We start from the raw sequence: 14,191 nt of genomic DNA, 5'->3' as shown, positions 1-14,191 counted from the left end.
GGCGGTGGCCCCTTTAAGCGTAATCCTCCTCCCAGCCATCCCAACACGCTCGGGGAGTTCCCCGGCCGCAGCTGCGCGGTCCCCGCCGGCCGCCGCCGCCCGCCCGCGCCCCCGCTCGCGCCCCCGCCGCCGGGACCTTTCCCCTACTTTCCAGGGCCTCAGGCTCCGCCCCCTCGCCGCCACCAAAATACATGCCGCATCCCGCCCTGCCCGATCACGCCGCTGCCAGGCTCTGATCACGCGGCTCCCCGCGGCGCCCATTGGCCGGCGGCGCACGGGCTAGGCGCGTATTGGCTGGTGCCCACCAGGCCCCGCCCCATAGGGGCGCGGTGTATTTTGGTTTGCCTCCGCGCTCCGCCCCTGCGGCCGCTCCCTCCCCGGCCGCCCCGCCCCTCCCGCACCGCGAGGGCCGCGCCAGGGCAGAGCCGCGCGGGCGGGCGGAGGCGCACGCCGGCCGCTGGAGCTCTGGGTCGCCGCCGCCCGCCGTGCACGTGCGGCAGCTGCCGTGCACCGAACTCCCGCCGCGCGGCCGCTTTGTTGCCTCCCCGCCGCCGGCATCATGCACACGCCGGCCTCCGCGGGCTCGGGCGACGCACGCGCGGTGAGTGGCCGCCCATTGGAGCGAGGGGCGAGGCGGGGACGCGCTGCCAGTGCGGGCCCAGGGCGCGGAGGAGGCCAGGGGCGCGCGGGGCATCACCGCACGCACACCGTTAGGAGCTGGGGCGGCTTCGGGAGCCGAGAGGGGCGGTGGCCGCACGAGGCCGCGCTGGGAGGGGCGGGAAGTGGGCGTGTGCCTCGCACTGCTCTCTGCGCAGCTTTGTCTATGGTTCCCGCAGCGGCCCCGCCCCGCCGGCTTGAGGTGCGGGGCTATTTCCAGCCATGACGTCACCAGGCCCTGTGAGGAGGTGGCCGTTGGGCGGGGCGCAGCTGGCGGGAACGCGGCACGCGGGCGGAGGGGGCGGGGCGCCGGCGGACGGGCAAGGACTGTGGGAACGCGGCGCACGGGCGGTGGAAAGGGTGAGGGGGCGGGGCAAAAGCTGGCGGGAAGGTGGGGGCGGGGCAAGGGCTGTGGGAACGTGGGGGCGGGGAAAGGGGCGGGGCTAAGGCCGGCGGGAAGGCGGCGGGGGGCGGGCTCCAGTCGGGGCCTCAGGGCCGCGAGGAGTTTGCTGGTTGGACCTGGGACCTGGTCGAGCCGCGCGGACCGCTGAGAGGCCGAGAGAGAGGTGTGGGAGCCCCGCGCCGCCCTGTCCCTGCCCGCCTGTGGGCCAAGGAGGCGGCAGCCCGCACGTCTGTGACTTCACAGTTCGTTCCGAGGCCCGGGCTGCGGGCAGAAGTGGGGCCAGAGCGGCGTTTGTAAAGGCGGCGGCGTTGGCTGTGTGCTTTGGGGGGCACCTGAGCAGGACAGGTTGGATGTTTCGGCAAACTGAGTGGAAGTGTGTATCTTAGTAGGTGTAAAATTTCTCTGCGAAGAGATCAGTTAGTTTCAGTCGCTTCCCGCCCCGCTCTTGCTTGACAAGAGACGGTCTGCTGCGCTGCAAAGTCCTCGGGGCCCGGGCTTGTGGCACATCTTACACTTTCTTCCTCTCCCCGCGCTGGCATTGTGGCGTGAATCGGTGCTCCTGGGTGTGGGGACCGGGGCTGAGCCAGCGCAGGCCCTCCCTCCCAGGGCTTTGCTGAGTGACTGCCTCACTGGTGTGGAGCCTCCGGGGTTGTCGCAGATGCGTCTGTGGGGACGCTCTGGTGGCTTCGCCGACTCAGAAGGGCTGTGCTCTCATCTCACCCAACCTCAGCCATCAGTGTCTTTTCCTCCTCCCCCGGGGACAGTTTGGTACTAGCCACTGCAGCTCACACCTCTGGAAGTAAGTGTTATTAATCATTTCCCGAAGGAGAACACTAGCTTAATAACCTTTGTTAACAGTCAGGATTTTACGTGGAAGCCGCTGGCGGACCAAGTCCATTCCTTCTGCTCCCCCCACCCCCAACCCCCACCCCCCGCCGCAGAACGCTGGCTCGGAGCGAGTGGTCCTCGGCGCTCGGCCGGCATCCTTCCCTGGAAGCCAGAGCGCGTGCGCGTGCTGCCGGGGGCGGGGCGGGCTTCTGGTGTGCGCGTCCCCGTGCTGTCCCGGTGCCCCTCCCTGTGTTTCCAGGGTCTCAGCCGCCGTGTTGTGTCGACTTTAGGTTGACATCATGGACATATGCGAGTCAATCCTGGAGAGGAAGCGGCACGACAGCGAGAGGTCTACGTGCAGCATCTTGGAGCAGAACGACATGGAAGCTGTCGAGGCTCTTGTTTGCATGAGCTCCTGGGGTCAGAGATCCCAGAAAGGGGACTTGTTAAAGATAAGACCCCTCACACCTGTCTCTGATTCTGGGGATGTTTCCACCATTGTGCACGTGGACGCAGCCACACCCGAGTTACCAAAGGACTTCCATTCTTTATCAACTCTGGTAAGAGGAGGGGGAGAGGAGCGATTTGTGCAATGGCAGGAGTACCTTCAGTAAACATGCTGAAGAGCTCCTGGGGAGATTCACCCGAAGCTGGCAAGCAAGTTCATACCCTCCCCTGTATGGGTCCTAAGGGTGAAAACTTGTTTTATCTTTTGAAAATATGCTTTCCATTGATTGATCATAGCTTGCAGCCACGGGGTGAACATGTCCATAGACTGAAACATACAGATTGATGGAAGAAAGCAAGATGTACTCATTGCCCTGGGGAACTGAGGGTGGAGGCTTAGGTTCCCCCAGATACCCCAGGCCTGGGTCAGGATCAGCTGCCACAGCTGGGGAAAGCCTGTGCTTTGGCACCAGACAGCCTTTGTTAGCTGGGTTGAGACCCTGGCCTCTTGGCAGCCAGCTTCTTTCTTGGGTGAGTTGGGTGCAGTCAAGCACTGGTTTTTGTTTTTGTTTTCTTAACTTGCTACAGCTATGAAGTTACTGGGAAAAACTGCTTCTTAACTTGGAGAAGTCGAGAGCTGCCAATTGCTAACAAAACTAGAAATTATAATCTAATTGTCCTGGGCTGGAAGCCTGCCCTGGAAGGAGAGTGTGGAAAACCGACTTGGAGAGGGATGAGAAGGGACTTGTGGGTAGTGGAGAGGATTGTACAGGTAGTAGGCCTGGCTGCCCAGAGCACATCTCAGCGTTGGGATCGTCCACTGAGAGGCTGAAGTTAAGTGGGAGTGGTGGGGGAGATGTTACAGAGACTCGCTGTAGGCAGAACCCCTGGTTAGAGCAGGGCCTTTTATGGATCATTCTGACAGGTTTTACCTCGCATCCAGTAGGCACAGGATACCTGTGTGATTGATTGGATACGTGTGTGTTAAATGATTACCACCGAGATTTTTAAAAAAGTTTTTGAGAATCTAAAATTATCGTGCAAAGCTTTCATCTTGAATATGTTTGATTTCTCATTTGTAACCCTAATATGCAAATTGTTCATTTCGGTATCTGTGCGAGGCCAGGAATGGCACTGGCGTCCTTATAACCGAGCAAATGGATGGGTTTGAGAGAGGTCAGGAAAGGGGGAGAAAACTAGAAAGTAAAGTGTCTCATGCAGCTTTTATATCCACTGGGTGCGATTGTGAGCAGACTTTGACCAGTCTTTTCTAGATACTTCTTTGTAAAGACCTTGGGGACAACATGATCAAAGTAAGTTCCTTAAAATTTAACCAAAACAACCTTTTCACACAGTACTTTTTTTCTTTTTTTTTTTTTTTAAAGTGCATGACTCCTCCTCAGAGCCCTGACCTCCTGGAGCCATCAACAGGGACAGTTGTTCCTTCCCAAGTAACTGATTCCAAAGCACCGATGGTCGTGGCTGTCCCCCCAGCCTCTACTGGGGCAGCCGGAGTGCTGAGCAGGAGGGCAGAGAGGGCCCTGCCTGGTTGGAAGCCAGAGCTGCCGGAGCCAGCTGTCAGCGCTCACTGCAGGGCCACGGTGACAAGTGTCATTTGCCACACTGGGGGGGGTCCTGCTAATGCCTACGTTCCTACCACCCAGACTCAAGCACACCAACCTTTGGCCAGCGCGGAAGGAGAAGTGCGGTTTCTGGGGCACGTTGAAGCTGTGCAGGACACACACCTCGCAGACCGTGTGCTCAGCGTTAACGCAGCGTCCTGTCAGCCTTGTTTGCACGAGTCCAGTGGCCTGAGCCCCACCGACAAAGCCCAGCAGGCAGGGTGGCCCGTTGCAATTCAGACCTGCTCACCAAAGAATTATGAAAATGACTTGCCAAGGAAAGCCACCCCTCTGATTTCTGTCCCCATTCCTAGTCCCCCTGTCCTTTGCCAAATGATCCCTGTGACTGGACAGAGTGGCATGTTATCAGCGTTTTTGAAGCCACCTCCCCAAGTGTCTGCAGGGACTGTCAAACCCATCTTACCCCACGCTGCTCCAGTGCCCCAGCCTGTGTTCGTGGGACCGTCTGTGCCTCAGGGAACTGTGATGTTGGTTCTGCCCCAGGGGGCCCTCCCACAGCCTGCCGCGTGTTCGTCTAGTGGCATGGCAGTGGGGAACAGCAGGTTACTGCCCCTTGCCCCGGCCCCAGTGTTCATTGCGTCCGGTCAGAACTGCGCCCCTCAGGTGGACTTTTCCCGAAGGAGGAACTATGTCTGCAACTTCCCAGGCTGCCAGAAAACCTACTTCAAAAGTTCCCACCTCAAGGCTCATCTTCGCACTCACACAGGTGAGAACTGGAGCGGGTAGGGCGTGGGGAATGTCGGGCCCCGTGATCAGGACACACACGTCCAGCCGCCTCTGAGTGGGAGCGAAGCTGAGAACCACTGGAGAAGGCGGCCATCTTTCTTTGGTTCTGAAAAGACTTCGTAGTCTTGGGGTGAACGTTAGCACAGCTGTCAGTGGTTTTCCTAGAACATGGTATCTGGTCACCCCAGTAGCTAAAATGTAATATAGTTCTGTGACTGTGAACCTGTGATTGAGAGGCTTTTAGGGTTAGGCTCACATTCCCCCTTTCTCCTCACATTGCAGTAGACATTCTTTCTTTGCATTTTAGAAAGTGTCCATTCATGTTCAATAAACATCAGTGTGACTTACTTAGGCTTACTATGGGGAAAGAGCTCTCCAAAGTACGGAAAAGTTTGAATTCTAGAATATTTGAACTTTAAAGGAATATATATATATTTTTTTTGGAAATAATGTAGTTTTAATTCAGAAGGACTCACAAAAGAAACTAACTGTAATGACTTAATGATCTCTTTATTGTCCCATCAGCTCCATCCAGTAGAATTTTCGGCAGTGGTGGAAATGTTCTCTGTCCATTAGGAGGGTAGCCGCTAGCCACACGCACTTGAAATGTGAACAGTGTGTCTGAGGAACCGAATTTTACGTTTTCGTTAAGGTTGCATTTATATAGCTACATGGGGCTGGTGGCTACCATGTTTAGCGGAGGTTTGAGGTTGCCTGGTAGATAGAACTTCTGCTGTAGTTGATTAGGGCAGAATGTCTCAGGTGTTCTGTGACATTCTTGTTCTTTGAGTTAGTGTCAGTTGTTTTGTTTTGTTTTCAAGGGTCCTGTGGTTAAATAGTCTGCTTGTTAAACTCACCTTTCAAAGGTTCCCACTCATATGTACATACAATAAGCCCAGTTAACAGGTCGCAGGTTCTGCAGTAAAGATGTGCTTCGTAAACTGTCTTGATCGTGGAACGCCAGATGTCGGCTAGTGGCCTGGGGGACAGCAGTGAATTGTGAAATACCGTTTAGGAAAGGCTGAATTGGAGGGAGTTGTCATAGTACCTTACTTTGAAATGCTTTCCTGGTAGAGTGGTTTCTAATTAGCACATTAGAACTCCAGTTGTGGCAGCTCCCGCTTGCAGAAGGAAGCCGCATCTGGAAGGTGGGCCTTACAGAAGGAGCCCTGCTGTCCTCCACACTGCGGAAGGGGCTGTGTGCTTCCGGGCTAAGGCCCCAAACCTGGCCTGTGAAGAACTTGCCTCTCTGCCTTTACCATCTCTCTCCAGTTCCACATTGCTACCCTTCACCCTCTGCTGTGTCTACTTACTGAAAACCCTTTAAGGGCCATCCCAAAGTTAGTTCTTAGAACTCTTTCCTGATCTCTCCTTCTTTATTTGACCCTAGTGGTTTGTTGTGTTTTTCACCTTATTCTCCCTTTGTATTTTTAGTTACTTACATATGTGTCTGATCTCACTGGATATAGACTCTTGGTGTCTGTCCCAAGAGCCTGACGCTAGTCATTGGTGATGCAGGGTCGCTGTCGTGGCTGTATCGGTGTGAACGGGCACCCCTAAGGGGCTCATTGACTTGGCAAGCCCTGCTTTTCACTGAGACTGCTGAGGTGAACTTCAGATCACATCCAAACACAGATTCCACATGTGGGGAAGCAGTGGAATGAGGTTTTACTGTTTATTCAGTCAGCTTCCCTTGGTAGGAAGATAAGGTGATCATACAAGCTCTTTTCAGGTTTCCCAAAGTACTTAAATTTAAGTAACCATAAAGGTTCTGAAGAATCAAATTCTTGTGTTATTTTGCAAACACTAAATCGGAGTTTTCATAAGAAATAGAAACCTTGGATAGGTTTACCTTAGATAAGATAGTTTTTCACTGAACCGACATGAAAATTTGTTTAATTAGGATAAGGTCGAGTGAGCAAAGGCTACATTTTTGATATGCTGAAAACATAGGGCACTTTATAAATCCCACGCCAAAGGGTGGTGGTTCTCTGTCCAACATCTGGCCATCTGGTATGCTGCCAGCACTGGTGGTAGTTTCCTGGAAACAGGCAGCCTTATGCTTTCAACATGGGGTCGTTGAAATCCATCACAGCGTCACTGTGATAATGAATTTTCCTTTTCAGTCAACTTTGAAAAACATCAGATATTTAGTTGATCTCTCTCCAACACTCACTCATTCAAAACCATTTATTCACCACTTGTCATACAAAGTGCTGTGCTGGGGGTTAAACTGTACATAGGTGGATGAACTAGACAAGTCATAAACCTTCGGGAAGGTAGGTCACATGACAGCACGCAACAGCTTTTAACAGATCCCTTCGCAAGGTTGCACAAGCGGTCAAGGTCAGGGCTTGAGGATGCAGGGGAGGGAGCACTCCTGCTGCTGGAAAGGCCCAGGAGGACGCTGCGGACAAGGGCTTCCCGCTCAGCCCTGTACCCCCAGGAGGACACAGGACAGGCAGGACACCTGCCGGGTGCTTGGAAACTTTGAGTGAATGACAGATGCTTGAAGCTTGTAACCACAAGAAGGTAGCTGTTAGAATTCTAATTATTGCAATTCTAATGGCAATTAACCTCTTTGTCAGTGTAATAACAAACAGGAAGATGGAATTAATGATTCTGAGAAGACTTGCCAGTCCTAGGAGGGATTTTTTTTAGATGTGCGCCTTCCACAGGGGTGAGGAGTCATTCCTTTCAAGAATCTACCTCCTACCCCAAGTTCACAGTCAAAGATGTATTTTTATTTAAAATAATATTTTTATTTAAAAATATCTTTAGAAGGATTAGATTCGTCTTTGGGCCCTGACACATCACATCTGAGGTGTGGCAGGAAGAAACGCGTCTTGGACGGATTCTCGACTTCCAAATAACCTGATACCAGAATAATAGGATAGTACTTGCTTCTTAGGTTTCGATGAATACATTTTTAAAACGACGTGAATTAACCCGTTCAATCAGGTGCTGAGCATTTATGTTTTCTTTACTTTGTGTTTTCTTATCTCTCAGGAGAGAAGCCTTTCACCTGTAGCTGGGACGGCTGTGATAAAAAATTTGCTCGTTCAGATGAACTCTCTCGCCACCGCAGAACTCACACTGGGGAGAAGAAGTTTGTATGCCCGGTGTGTGATCGGCGTTTCATGCGCAGCGACCACTTGACAAAGCATGCCCGGCGCCATATGACCACCAAGAAGATCCCTGGCTGGCAGGCGGAGGTTGGCAAACTGAACAGAATTGCCTCAGCCGAGAACCCTGGGAGCCCGCTGGTGCGCCTGCCAGCCTCTGCATGAAAGGTCCTCCAGGGAATTGTGGATGGGAGTTTTTCAAAGCCTTTTTTCAGGAATGGAAGTGATGGTTTTCTCTCCAAAAGAAATTGTCTTGAGGGCTAGGGGAGCTGGTTCTGATGAAAGTATGTTAACTTGTCTTTTTTGGTGGGGAACCCTGTTCAATATCTTTTGTAGTTTCAGAAGTTCTTTTAAGGAAAATGGAAGAAAATTTGATAATCTAAATCACCAGCATTCAAACAAACATTTCGGCAATAAATTTTACAAAATCTGGATTTTTTTTACAACCTTCCTATTCCTGTTTTGTAGAAATGAGACAGGTTACTGATTTTTATACTGTTTTTTATAAAAAAAAATTTATATTGTTGGTTCTCAAATTACCAGTTTCTATATAGATGATTTTACAATCTTCTTTTCAATGTTTAACAACGTTTTTATAATAACCCTACTTTTAGTAAAGTTGGCGCATTATTCAGACAAAAAAAAACTTTACAACTTTGTAATCAGGCCTTTTAGATCTAAGAATTTTTTAGAACTGGTTGAATAGGGGCCTCTTAAAGAAATGGGGGGAAAAAACTTTGCATTCAGCTTCTTCACAACATTTTCAAGGGAAATTCCAGACAACCATTTCTTTAAGGCTGTAGCCCAAGGAATTAAAATTTTCGTTAAGTGGAACTTAGTCACCTGTGTCCATGGTGTGACTTGTGAAGAATGTACCCCAGAGATTAACTTAAAATACTCGGTAGATACTCGGTAGATACCCAGCGAGCAGAGAGCTGCTGTAGGGTCTGAGTGTCTGTACTCTTGCTGAGAGCAGACCATTCAGAGTCTCCTGTTTGTACCTCAAACCCCCAAAAAAGAAAATGTAAGCACTCAAACCCAGCTGATTTGTCAGTTGTCAGTTTGACTTCTTTCGCTGTGGCCTTATCCAGGTGTTTTGTGGGTAGAGTAACTGCTTAGAGAAAAAGATGTCCTTAGTAGTGGGAGGAACTTTCCACCAAAGTAAAGCTTATGTGAGGGGAAGCGGACATGCATACGGTCCAGCTCCAGTGCTCTGATTCCTTATTTATTAAGTATTAAGAACGGTGGGGAATGCAAGTTAACACTAAGCGGCAGTAATACTACCAGGCTGTCCTTTCACTCGTTTTGTTTGAAGGAAATTGTTTTGATCAAACAGAAAATTACTTGGAATGGGGTATTTTGCAGTCTGCCTAGAAAATAGACCATGGGCATCACTTTGAAGCTGTGAGCACAGGTCCCAGCATTACAGAGACTGCACCCCAGTGTCCAGGTGTGCAGGAAGCTGCTGAGACTGCTTTTGTTGGGCAGCATTGGGAATCCAGGCAAGAGAGGGCATGTCAGGAACATGGTGATATTGCTCCGCCCTTCGAGCCTGGGAATGGTTTTTATTGTGCCGTATGTATTTAGATTTTTGTCTTTGCCTCTTATTTATTTGCATTTACCTTTATTAAAATGACGGTAAGGTGAAATATGGAATAAATATAATCAGGTTTTGTGTTCAGGTCTTTTTTTTTTTTTTTGTCCGGTATGTGGGTCTCTCACTGTTGTGGCTTCTCCCGTTGCGGGGCACAAGCTCCAGATGCGCAGGCTCAGCGACCATGGCTCACGGGCCCAGCCGCTCCGCGGCATGTGGGATCTTCCCAGACCGGGGCACGAACCCGTGTCCCCGGCATCGGCAGGCGGACTCTCAACCACTGCGCCACCAGGGAAGCCCTCAGGTCTTTTTAGTCTAATAACCCTTGCCTGGTCATTCATTATATGTTACTTGATACCCATGAAGTAGTATCAACCGCTGATTGACATACAGGTCTGTAAGCGCCGGCTGTGCGTTTAGTAGGCTTCCGTGTCTTTGGAGACTTCTGTAGTTGAGTATTCCTACTGGGCATGAGACATGCTACAGTTGGAAGAGAACCAGAATTAAATGCCTATAGCTCGTGATTCCCCACCACCCAGTTCTTTCTTGCACTCATATCTTAAATCAGCATAAACATTTCTGTGTGTATGCTGTAAGTGGCATTAAATTTGGATATTTTTCTTAATTATACAAAGTAATGTTAGTCCTAATGTTCTGGTAGATAATACAACGTCTCTTGAGTATTTGGTTGCTTGTCACCTTGAACTTCATTCTCTGAGCAGTGGTGTTGCTAAAGGATAGATGTGTTTAAAAAAAAAGTTTTGATTTACACTTCCATTTCCTGATTAGACTTTGAAATACCTTCTGTAAACAACATTTTTGGCCCTCTGTTGATTGAAAGATTGTAAATTGGGAAACAGCTTCATCTGAAAAATGCAACGTGAGAACCAGAACCCCGCGGTGCGTGTTCGGCGTGGAGTCCCTCCGCTGTGGCCCGGGCATTGGAGGAGGGCGCGGGCGGCACGTCCCCCAGTGCACTTTACTGCCTGAGCAATTTTGCTTGATCTTTTTTGACTTTGAGCCTTTCAAGTAGTTAATACAATTTTAAATGTTTCAGAATTATGTTTTATGTAACAGACTTTGACTTATTATTTAAATGAGTATGTGTGGTGTAACTTTTTTCTTTGGATCATATAAAACTTTTTTGATTTGCAAACTGGACTTGTGTCCTGTGTCATTTAACTGCACTCCAGTGTACCCAGTGCCTGACCCTCCTCTTTGTTTTCTGGGGTTCTGTTCTGCTTTCAGGGCACCCTTTGGCTTCTTTGGAGGGTCGTTTCTGAAAGAAATGAGTGAAGGAGCGGCTTCTGTGTTGGCCAGTCTGACGTCAGGACCGGTCTTGGCAGTAGAGGACCGTGGCTGCTGGGTAACCCGTGACCCTCACCCTCGTGCCCTCCGTGTGTCCAGAGGGGAGTATGGGAGGCAGCCTCTTCCCTCCCTTCCCCCACCCCCAGCCCAGGCTTTAAAGGTACGTCAGGGAGCCACGGTCTTCGCTCCTGCTCCTGGAGTACGTTCTCTCTCGAACCTGCTCTGCTGGGGCTGTGCGTCCACAGGGGAGGCCCCGTGGGTGTGGCCGGGCGCTTGCGTGGGCTCAGCTCCTGGTCCCCATCGTGCTTGTCTGTGAACGGCACTGGACAGGGTTGGTGGGTTCCCCTGCAGGCCGCACTGTGCTGCTCCCCTCTTAGCTCACTGCTCCTTCGCCGGTCCCGCTCCTCTCCCTGACCCCTGTTCTATTCCCCTGACAACCTTGGTGATCTTTGCCAGCCTTGGGACTTGGATAAAAATAACTTCTCTACCGTAAAGAGCCCCGCATGTATGTCTCTCCTTTACACTCTGCACCTGGCTTGAAATTCCTGTATCCAGCTCTCTGCTTGACACCTGTCTAACCAGCATCCCAAACTTGAGACGACTGAACTCCTCATCTCCTCCGCACTTGCTTTCCTCACAGTGACCCCGCTGCCTTTAAAAGGAACAGGGAGTCCATCCTTCTAGCTGTTCAGGTGCAAAAGCTTGGAGGCGCCCTGGGCTCCTTTCCCGCTCCACAGCCAGTCTGTCACGATCCTGTTGACTGACTGCCTTCCCAAGCCAGCCGTTCTGGAGTGTGATTCCATAGGCCACGCTAGTCCCGGTTATGCGTGTGTGCACGCGCGCGTGTGTGTGTGCGTGCAGGTGTGTGGGGAGGCGGTAAAGGATCGCAATGCGCTTTGCATTTAGCAATCCACTTAGAAAAGTCTCTCCGACTCCAAGCCCCTTTGCGCCTAGGTGCCGGCCACACGCCTGTTAGCCTCAACTTTGTGACTCTACCTGCTATCCTCCCTCTGTGTCACCAAGATTTTACTTTCTGGCTGTAGTATCCACTGTTCCTTTGCTTTCAACCTGCCTCTTTGTTTAGGGACTTTTTAAATTAAGGACTTGAGACATGTTGCTAACACCCAGGCCCCATCCTGGGAGGAAGTTCGGGCACCAAGGAAGGACACTGCACCCCAGGGGGGTGAGACACACTCAGTCCCTGCTAAGTTAGGGAGGCTCGTACTCAAAAGCCTCTCACCACTCTCTAGGAAGCCTAGTTGTCCCAGAATTGCCCAGAGCTGGCTCTGCAAACAGGTTTCCTCTCCCCAGCATGTTCTCAGCTCAGCAGACAAACTGGTCAACAAGCAAAGATGATAAAGAAGAAACAAGTTATAAAATAAACGTCACCGGGATGTAATGTACAGCATAAGGAATATAGTCAATAATACCGTAATAACTTTCTGTGGTGACAGACGGTAACTAGACTTACCGGGGTCATCATTTCGCAATGTAGAAAAATATCAAATCACTATGTTGTACACCTGAAACTAATATAATCTTGTAGACTAATTATAATTTAATTAAAAAAAAAAAGAAGACTGTGTTTAAAAAAAAAGAAAGAGGTTGCTACAAGTCCAGTGGTGCTGGGGGAGGAGATGCACAGGCAGAGTGGATGATGACAAGGTGGGGTAGTGGCAGCTAAGCTCTCACCGCCCAGCCCCGGTGGTCGCCTCCGGGAGCCTTGCCTGGGCTCCCCTTCTGTGGACTCCTTCAAGGCTAGAGGTTCTCACCACTCAGAAGAACTTGCCAGTTTCACTGAATTTGATTGTAAGTCTTGTGGGTCCCACAGGACTTGTGGATAGGTGGGCAGGGGTATAGATGGATGCATGGATGGATGTGATATGATTTCTCTCACGGGGCAGCTTATATTTTAGCAGGTAGATTAGACTTGCGATGTTCAGTAAAATATGGCAAGTTCCTACTGGAGTGGTCAGAACCTCTAGTCTTGAAGGAGTCCAGGGAAGAGGGGCCCTGGGAAGGTCTACCAGACTCCTGGCAGGCTGCTTTGGTAGGTAGTGTTGATTTGGCCTGAGGCGGGCCTGGGTGCAGGTCTGACTCCGTCTAGCTATGTGTTGCTGAGAAAGGTACTCTACCTTTAGTCTCCTTATTTATAAAGTGAAGACTAGGTAGACACAGCAGGTAGTGTGCCTATCTCAGGGTCTGGCACTCTTTACTTTGTACGTGGAAGAAAACCTTAGTTTTCTACCAAAGGGAGCAAGGGCCCAGAAATAACAGAATGGGCTTAGGGTATTCTTGTGTTGCCGGCTGCCATCAAGAGTGTCAGGGACTGTGCTAAATGGCACAGGGGCTCCCACTGGCCAAGTTGTGACAGTTTAAACATTAAAGTGATAGTAATATGAATTCCACTTCTGCCCATGATGGAGTAACAGGAAACAAATACACTCTCACGCCCAAAATAACCAGACGAAAGGTATCAAATGAGAGTTTTCCAGGAGCTGGACCTTAGGTCATGAAAGACAGTGACCCTGAGAGACAGGAAATAAGTGAATCCTGTGACTGCCCAGATTTGCTACCTTGAGGAGGTTTCCAGATTGTGGTGCAGGGACTGGAACTCAGCAGGGACCCAGAGGAGTCCCCGAGTTGAGGAGATGGAGCTGAGGGTCCAGGGACACCAAGGCATTGGGGGTGAGGGGCAGACTGCCAAGAAAGAGAGGACGGCCCCGAAAACCCTGGAGATCTCCACACGGGGTGCCTGGGGGGAGGGGAACACCCTGAAACCGAAGGCGAGTCCTGTGCGCAGGGGCGTGTGTCCACCTCTGGGCTGAGGAGCCCGTGTCTCTTGTATCACTTCTCAAAGGGCCACCCGACGTGGTTAGAGGGCCGCTCTAGCGGATAAGGCGCTCGGAGAGAGCATAGAAGGCGCCCGCGGTGGGCCAGGACGTTGGCGGGGCCTCGGGCTCAGTGTGCGCGGTCCCCGACCCCATGCCCGCCCGGCTGGATGTTGGAACCCAGGGAGATGGCTCTGTGTGTGGGAATTACACGAGCTGTGACAGGTGGTGCCCAGGCGGTTCTGCCGAGAGACACCCCTACCAAAGGGCCACAGCGGGGCAGCAAGTCCGCACACGCACCTCTGGGCCCCCCGAAGAACCCGGGACCTGGGCTTCAGCAGCCGCGCGGCCCGCCCGCCGGGCCTGCGGTCGGCCTCGAGGGGGCGCACCCGAGCTCGGCTCCCCGCGCGGGGGACCCAAGCCGCGGAAACCCCAAGCTCCGGGGACCCGCAGAAGCGCTTCTGCCGGGAAAATTCCTGCCGGCATGGGGCCGGGCTCGAAGCCAGGGTCCCCTTGAGTGTCTGCAGACCTGGGTGGGAGCACCCCCTCCCCCGCCCCCAGCTCCCTCCGCTCGACGCCCGCGGGCTCCGCGGCCCCGCGACCCGCCCACCTCTCATCCGCGCGGCTCT

At 51.8% G+C, this 14,191-nt stretch overlaps 1 protein-coding gene across 4 annotated transcripts; it reads left to right on the top strand.

Annotated features, from left to right (window-relative positions):
- Nucleotides 1-438: 438 nt before the first annotated feature.
- Nucleotides 439-12,149, top strand: KLF11 (KLF transcription factor 11). Of its 4 annotated transcripts, XM_028486239.2 has the most exons (5): nucleotides 439-601; nucleotides 2,179-2,448; nucleotides 3,721-4,684; nucleotides 7,714-7,997; nucleotides 10,672-12,149. In XM_028486239.2, the coding sequence occupies exons 1-4, from the start codon at nucleotides 560-562 to the stop codon at nucleotides 7,992-7,994; spliced, it is 1,557 nt and encodes a 518-aa protein (XP_028342040.1). In that variant the 5' UTR covers nucleotides 439-559; the 3' UTR covers nucleotides 7,995-7,997; nucleotides 10,672-12,149. The 4 variants fall into 4 exon arrangements, with proteins under 4 accessions (XP_028342040.1, XP_023974833.1, XP_007127711.1 ...); XM_024119065.3 differs by lacking the exon at nucleotides 10,672-12,149 and having other exon boundaries at nucleotides 7,714-10,605; XM_007127649.4 differs by lacking the exons at nucleotides 439-601; nucleotides 10,672-12,149 and adding an exon at nucleotides 1,147-1,223 and having other exon boundaries at nucleotides 7,714-10,605.
- The last annotated feature ends 2,042 nt before the right edge of the window (nucleotides 12,150-14,191 follow it).

This window comes from Physeter macrocephalus, unplaced genomic scaffold, assembly GCF_002837175.3.
Source record: "Physeter macrocephalus isolate SW-GA unplaced genomic scaffold, ASM283717v5 random_748, whole genome shotgun sequence".
Classification (NCBI taxonomy): domain Eukaryota; kingdom Metazoa; phylum Chordata; class Mammalia; order Artiodactyla; family Physeteridae; genus Physeter; species Physeter macrocephalus.
Note: the sequence above shows the minus strand (reverse complement) of the source record. Positions and strands in the feature narration are given on the sequence as shown.